General features: G+C 35.9%; 1 protein-coding gene across 1 annotated transcript; it reads left to right on the top strand.

The window, feature by feature from the left end:
- The first annotated feature begins 611 nt into the window (after window positions 1-611).
- On the top strand, window positions 612-7,592 carry il34 (interleukin 34). Its single transcript, XM_081372343.1, has 7 exons — window positions 612-932; window positions 2,299-2,408; window positions 3,773-3,879; window positions 4,279-4,356; window positions 5,412-5,606; window positions 5,895-6,057; window positions 6,744-7,592. The coding sequence occupies exons 2-7, from the start codon at window positions 2,369-2,371 to the stop codon at window positions 6,785-6,787; spliced, it is 627 nt and encodes a 208-aa protein (XP_081228469.1). The 5' UTR covers window positions 612-932; window positions 2,299-2,368; the 3' UTR covers window positions 6,788-7,592.
- Window positions 7,593-8,266: the final 674 nt, after the last annotated feature.

Genomic DNA, 8,266 nt, shown 5'->3' with positions numbered 1-8,266 from the left:
TGTGCGTGGGTGAATTACATGGAGATTGGGCAAACAAGACACTCTTGAACTGATGCTTGATTGCTTGTTTCTTGACTCATAAAGGTCATTTTTACTCTTATATTTAATAAACTGCAGAGGTTGAGTGCAGTATGCACTTTCAGGTGGGTCAACTTTAAGTTTTTGTTGTTTATTGCCAGTAAATTTTTGAGCACAGAATTGTCTTGTCCAGTTAACATTAACAATATGAAATTATTTTTTGTAAACAAAATAAGATAATATACCATTTTGTTATGTTTAAATATATAATAACTTAATTAAAAATGGCAGACGATTGAGCAGTTGCTTATATGGTTGCCTCCTCGGGACGATATCTGATCGCGAGCGAACAAATTTAGCGTGCTCTGACTAACTTGTAAACTTTTGTGGTTACTGAAACGTATTTACTTATATGGAAGGAAAAAAAATACTTTTAAGACCCCCAACATTTTACACTTTAATTAGGGGGGTCATATTTCCCCATAGTTTGAATGTTCGAACAAAGGCCTCTGTAAGGTCTCTGATATTTTGTTTTGCTCACGAAGGTGAAATTTTTGCTCACATCCAGCCACTGATGAGTTAATAGTTTATGTAGATTCAAAAGTGAAACTAGCCTCATCGACTGTCGCTCTTTACTCAGCGTGTTCTTCTCGTGCTTCTTTCGCGCGGAGAAGTCTGTAGGCGGGTGACATAGCGACCCAACATAAAGACGTGACATAAAGAAAAGGGAGTTTCCGACTCATTTGGGTGGACGTTGTATTAAAAAAGGAGCGAATTTACTACTTCGTCCAGTATTCTGCACGCCTGGAAGTGTCAGCGGTCATATCTAGAGGGTTAAGCAAACAATTGCTGTTTATTGAAAGTACACTGCAGGTGGCTTCCTCGTGAGACAGCCTAGGTCATCGAATCGAAAGGTTTGTGGCTTATTTGTATTCCTTGTGCTGTTGAATTGTGTTGCGTGCTAATGCGTTTTATATGGGAATGAAGCGCAACAAGGCGTTTCATAGGATGGAAGCCAAGACCCAACGCGTTCCAATGACAGATCGCTTCTGATATAGATGCGCACTTGAATGTATTAATCAGGAGTCTCACATTTCAGAATTCTATTAGAACTAAACATTCATTTATTTCTGTGCATGTCCATACTAAGGTAATCCTGGGTGATATTAGGCACAGGAAAACGTTATGCTGTTGTATAAACAAATTTTGGAGCAATGAGGAGACTAACATTGTACAAACAAAATAAAGAAAAAAACTGCATGACCCACATCTTGCAATTAAAAATTAATGTGAATTGAGTTAAACATTTATTTAAAAAAATGGCATCTCAAGTATTTCCAAAAGTTTATTCTAAAGGCATAACCAGAATATTGGTTCTATTTGGCAAATGATGTGCATGCACAAATGGTAATAGCAATAGAATAGCTTAAATAACACTATAGCTGTCTTTGAAAAAAACATAATGAAATATCAGTGTTTCTGCAATGACTTTTTCTCAAAAGGTTTGTCAAAATCTACTTTAGAAGGAGAATCAAATAGATCTTCCAGAGAAAATGGATTGCGAAATAGAAAGTTATGTTAAAATAATAATTAAAACATTATGTCAGATAAAAGCTGTAGTTACATAAAGGATATGATTTGTTTGATTTGGCTTGTGTTGTTTTACTGTTTCTGCTTTACAGATCCATATTTTTATTACAAGTAATGATCATTTTGTAATTTATTTTGATAATATTATAAGTTTATAAATAATATTTAGTATTATAAGTATTATAAATTTGGATATTATTATAAGTAAAGACATTGATTAAAAAACTACATTTTGCTCCACATGTTCATCACATGGATATTAGTCAGAAACCTGCTGTCATTTCGAGATGTTTTTAAATTCCCATTAGGACTAAAAGGAATTTTAATTTTTCCTTTCGGAAAAAAAGCAAAAAGAGACAACATCTGGATTTGTTTTACACAGCTGCACAGGCTGTGTAGGAGAAAAACAGTGGAACATTGTGATAGAGCTCCAGTCCTTCAGATGAGCAGTGAACCCCTTTCCTGCTTCACTTTGATTTTTTTCTGGCCATTAAAACTTTTCTGGCCATTAAAATCAGATGTGCCGAATCAGTCTTTTTCGATATTTAAGTATTTTATCATCCAGAAGGAGAGTAAATGAATTCAGATGCTTGATCCCTGGTTATTTTTGTCCAACATAAAGTCATGTAATGGCATTCAATCTAGTTTGATATTTGTTCTGACTGCATTCTGCCTTTCTTTTTTTAATAGACCAAGCGTGCATAAGAATTTTCTGGAATCCAGACTCATATTAAAGTGCAAGCAGAGAATAAGCAGAACCATGATCCAGTTTGAATGCCGGCTCCTCAGGGGGCTCCTGGGTAAGTAAAGTCCAGTGATTATGTGATTTAATTCGTACAATGCTAGGTATTGTGCCAATAGGACCTTTGAGGATCTTCATTTGTGTGGGAAATTTGGATGTGACAGTACTAGACATAAATATTTCAGAAGTGGCACTGCAAAAATGCTTAAAGTGATTCATTACTTCCTCCGCTAAATGGAGAGAGACTCTTGTGCATTTACACAAAAAAGGACAAACACCACTGAGACGTCCGAATGAGAAGAATATCTCTGGCTGATTATGTGAGCTATCTCAGGCAAGTTTTCGGTGTGGTTTTAACATCTGCGTATTTTGTCACTTGTTTCTTCTGAAATGAGTGTCAAGCTAAACATATGAGAAGAGCCACTGCATATGCTGCTGCCACTGAAGGACTAAGACGTGACTGTTAATTTCACCACATCCTGTGTTCAGGAGCGAAAAAAAGAGAGAGATCGGAGATAGACAGATGCATAAGGTAAAAGAGAGGACAAGGAGGGGGATACCAGGCCAAAAAAAGCCAGAATAACTTTGATGGGAGGTGGGGGTTGAGTGGTCGGGCACCAGTAAATAGCCCAGGTTCTGTGGCATAACAAATTCCTCTGGCCCTCGGAAGTCTGTTTCATGGCTCGGAGACTTTGCTGACTGCCAGTCTCTGGGTAACTGCCCTATAGCGCAGCTCAACCACAGAGGCCAGCCGCACTGTGATCCACAGCGAAGTGACAGATGAATGCCGGTGCCCTGTCTTTCTGCCCAGGGCTAGCCAGTCACAATCACTTATCTTTAACAAAAAAAAAAGCTCCAAAATAGATACAGAATCAGCCTCTCAGTTCATCTGCTTGAAAAAGCTCCCATCATCTCATGCATATTATGCTTTTGTGGAATGCAAAAGCTCGTCTGTTGTGGCAATATGGCTTGTTTTTTTTTTGCAGCAGCAGCACCTTTTTCTTTGTAAGTCGGGCTGTGGTTTGAGGTTTGTGACTTGTCACAGAATCGATCTTTTGACGATTTATTTATGCAACTTTATGCGTCATTGCCTTCAAAGAGACATCACACCAAAAGTCAGCAAAACATAAAGTAAAAAGTGATGTAGTTAATAGTCATGATCAATAAATTGAAATATATACTATGTTTTGAATAAATGTATCATGAAGATTTGTATTGATCCTAGACATAAAGGTACAGGCCTTTTAATTACAGATAAACTCATATGCATTTTTGTTCTAAATGAAGCTGAATGTGTTTTAAAGATGTGTTGTGTTATGCTATGCATGATGTAAAGTTTAAGTACAAAACAGCGATCATTTCATGATGATAGGCAATGACATTATTTTAAAAGCCATTATTTTTCTTCTTCTCTCCCTCTAGGTTTTATTTGTCTATTACCAATGTGCACGAGTGCAGCACCAGATATCTGCGGTCCTCTGAAAACAGTACGGGACAACCTAAACTCAACCCTACGGAGACGCTATATGGTAAATAGATGCACAATACTTCAAGCATGTGCCCGGTTTCACAGACAGGGCTTAGATTAAGCCAGGGTTAGGCCTTAGTTCAATTAGGGGATTTATGTAGCTTTTATAAACGTGCCTTAGAAAAACTCATTGCTGGTGTGCGTCTTGAGACAAAACAATGGCACTGACATATTTTAAGATAAATCAGTGCAAGTTGCTTTCAGCATGCATTTTAGTCTGGGACTAGCTTAAGCCTTGTCTGTGAAACCAGGGGATAGTGTTATATTCTGAACAATTATGGAAAGATATTGATATTGAGAACAGACAACTTGCATAAAGTGATGGTTGTATGAACGTCTAGCATGAGGAAGGATGAATGGCATGCCAATAAAACGTTTTACATTTATTTATTTTTTACAGAAAATGAACTTTCCTATTAACTACACTATTCAAGTGCATTATGAGGAGGTGTTTAGACTACGCAACATCAGCAGACTGGTAAGTCTTTATCCCACTGACACTGTCCTCAACTAAATCTCTGACTCACTTTCCATCATGGCTTAAAGCCACATTCTCCACAACTTCCTACACCAATTAGCTCATGTTTCCTGTTTGCCGGCTTTCACCCGAGATTTAACACTCGTGAGTCGTGGCTTACAAAAAGATTGGTCAGATTGGAGTCACAGTTTTAGGGTTTCTAAGGGCTTTAAAGGCCTATGACTCATTTAGCAAATAAACAAGGGTGAATCTCACTGCAACAATTTATAACACTGTAAATTACTGTATTATAGTATTATATAAAAACAATTTTTTTAAACACAAGGCATATACTACCACTATGCATATATTACAACATAAATAAGATATACATTTTTAACATTACAATAATGATTCAATTAAAATTAAGAATGAATAAAAATTAAATTAAGAATGAAACCCTTATGTCAAAATTCAATTTAATTAAGAAAGATTATAGAAAATGATTAAAACCACGGCCACCTATGGTTGAAGAATGGATACATATATTAAACAATATATAAATGTGATGGAAATCATTTTTCTTTAAATTTTATTTGAGTGAATGGACTGAATATACATTAAACACAAACAATCAGACTTTTGTTAAATGTTAAGCGGTCTGCAAGGTAATTTTCTTAAGAATTATAAGTTATTATAAGTTATATGGTTAGATTGTATATAGTTTCTGTTATAAAAAGGGGGAAATAAACATTTGGAGAATAAAATTATTTTGTTTCCAGAACTGATAGCTATACGGTGTCTGGTAATAATTCTGTAACTATATTAATAATAATATTCCTGTTTTATTGTAGAAATAACAAAACAGTTACATTTGTAAAATTATTTATAAATTGTGAATTTGGTGTGTAACTCCTGTGACATTAAAACTAAATATTTGTTTCAATATTACAAGACTCTGACACTAAAAGAATACATGACTGTAAATCACAACCATTCTAATATAATTGAACATTTTCCCCATTAAAGTGTTTCTTCTCCTCCTTTCTTCATCTCTCACTCTCTCTGTTCTCTAGAATTCGAGTAATGAAGATGTGCAGATGAGAGATCTACAGGAGTTGTGGATTTTTGTTAGTCAGCAGGGTATACAGAGGGTTTTAAGGGTGCTGCCAGAGAGACACCCTACACGGCGTAAATACCTCTCCAATCTGGAGAACCTCTTCAAAAAGTTTGAGCCGCTTTTTCACGAGTGCAATCCCAGAGATTCAAAGGTTAGAACAATGATGTCGTTTCTGCTTTCTCAACAGCATTACGTTATAAATCATTCTGGCTGCCACTGCCACTGCTCACAGTATCTCAAAGCTAACTTCTTTTTCTGCTTCATGAATACAGTTTTAATGGAAAATAAAAACCCCATATAGGCTTATTGTTTTCTTGATTTGGTAAAACTTAACTCAGTTTGACCTCTTCTGTGTTACTGATGTTATTTATGCAAGCAATTTTTCTATTTAAATTCATCGTGTCAAAATGTATGTGTCTTTGTACCTGTTTCAAAAAAGAGAGAGCTTCCAGAGAGCATAGAAAACATCTGGGAACGATTGACGGACTCATATTACCAGGGATGGAAGTCTGTTAAACCCAAGTCAATACTGGATAACAGTTATCGGACCATGCTTTGCCTATTCAAAGAGTGCTTCTCTAAAGAGGATGACAATTATGATTGTAAGTGAATGGAACTTATTTTTCGTTTTTACATTTGTAGGACTGTAGAATATTGATCTGCTGAACATTGATTTGTTAAAAGACCAAACAAACGCAGACTACTTTTTTTTAAAATTTGGAATTTTTGGGGGGAATGATGGTACTGACTTACTCATTGGTGTTTTGAGGGTTTGAGGCAAGACTGTTGAGGTCCATCTAATGATTGCTACCACTTGGAAAAGTTTGGGGAATTTTGGAGTCCAACCGCAAGAAGGGTTCTTCCACCAGTCCACTAAATTTTTGTTGATAACCTTACGCAACCCCAAAATGTATGCACACAGTAGCAAAAAGAAACTTTTGCTGCTTGTTGATGCATGTCTGTGGTCAAAAATCAGCCTTTGTGAATGAGAAAAACTTCTAGGGGATTGAATCAACATCTTTATCCCCTCCATGATGAATGAGACGGTGGCATGATTCAGGCTTTGAGGTTGTCTGAAGGATGTAGAGTACCTTAAGAAGCCCACATGTTTTTACTAGCCTGAACATGCCCGGTCTTATGCTTTCTACCAATTCTTTGGGAAAATGACAAGTATGACCATGTACATTGTCTTTGTTATTGTAACAATTTCATTCAGACAGTGTAATGAGCAACTCTAAATAACAAAATGTGATCACTTATCTGTGCTCATCTCTTTGTTCATTTCTAGATTGTGAAGTCCTTAATAGGAGTAAAGAGAAGAAAACAACATAGCAGCAGATCTAAGCGGATCTGTTCCTGTCTTCGTGTTGCTGGTGTTCGTGTAAAAGGGTGTGTCCTGGTTTATGTAGTGACACGCAGTGTGCTTGTGTGCCTCTTGTCCTAGTGAAGTCACTGACTGCCTCCACAGGTGTTACTCATATGGAATAAACTGCAACAGCCATCACACACCACTTGGAAGACACTCTACTGACCCTGCAGCTATTGCTCTCCATCATTCGGAACATTCATACCTCCGTCCACCCGCCCGCAAACTTGCATATTGATGTAGTATTTTGCTAAAAAGGTTCATGTATGCACTGTGCGTGTGCTCTATGGAGAAGCTTTGACTCTTCGCTGTAGCATTTTCTATTGGTACTTCCAAAATAGTCTTTGCCACTGTGACTTATATTTCTGAGGAAATTCAATATTTTGTCCTTGGTGAATGCCAAAGCAGCATATTATCAAGCCACGTCGTAAATGTTCTTGGTAAGATTTAGGTAAGATGTATAAGTTACATGGAGCTTTTTTTGTACACATATCATTTGCATGCAAATGTTGTGCTGACTGCTGGCTTAGTCGGCACTGTTGCTTTTACCCGTTGGCTCTTTACTTTGTGCTTTGCTGCTGGTTTAATGTTGAAAGTTTGCACCAAAGTACTCCAATAAAAAGCTTTTTAAGGTGACCGAGAGGGTTTGATATCAGGTGTGCATATGTTTTATACACAGATTTTAATCTAGGTTATTTATTTGGACTCCTGCCACAGAATGTTCTGGTAACTGTTGTAACATGGCTTGGAAATAAATCTCCCATTATCACCCCCATGTGTTAACATGTATCATTTGATTTAAGCTTTTTGCTTACTTTACAAACACACTCACCTTTCACACACATACAATACCTGACGGTTTTACAATATCAGATATAAATATCACAAGACACATTTTTATATGAAGATGATGACATCGGCTAAATTAGGTTACACTTTATTGTTACAGTGTAATTATATATTTAAGTACTGATTATATACTGAATATTAATTAACAACGTACTTACTGTAGGATTAGAGTTTGGTTGCGTGTAATCATGGATAATTTGAAGTGCATGTAATATATGCAACAAGGACAGTAAAATAAAGTGTTACCCTAAATTATAGCTAATTATAAACACTGTAGACTAACCCTAAAAGAAAATGTTTACCCTTTTGCATTTTTAAAATTATAATACACTAGAAATATTGTCTTAGCAACTAACGGAAATAAAATAAGTTGAACTAATCAGGAATAAAATAAAGCTAAAAAGAAATATTTTAGATATAGCACACAACAAAATTGCTAAAACAAACTCAAATTAAAATGAAAACTGAAAATATAAAAATAAAAGCTAATGAAAATATTAATGAATACTATAATCATCTAAAAATAATATTAAAATTGCTCTAGTTCTGAGCTCTGTGAAGCGCTGGACCTTTAATGTCCTCTTTGGCAGTGGTTC

The sequence above is a fragment of the Scardinius erythrophthalmus genome (assembly GCF_964197995.2).
Source record: "Scardinius erythrophthalmus genome assembly, chromosome: 8".
Classification (NCBI taxonomy): Eukaryota; Metazoa; Chordata; class Actinopteri; order Cypriniformes; family Leuciscidae; genus Scardinius; species Scardinius erythrophthalmus.
Note: the sequence above shows the minus strand (reverse complement) of the source record. Positions and strands in the feature narration are given on the sequence as shown.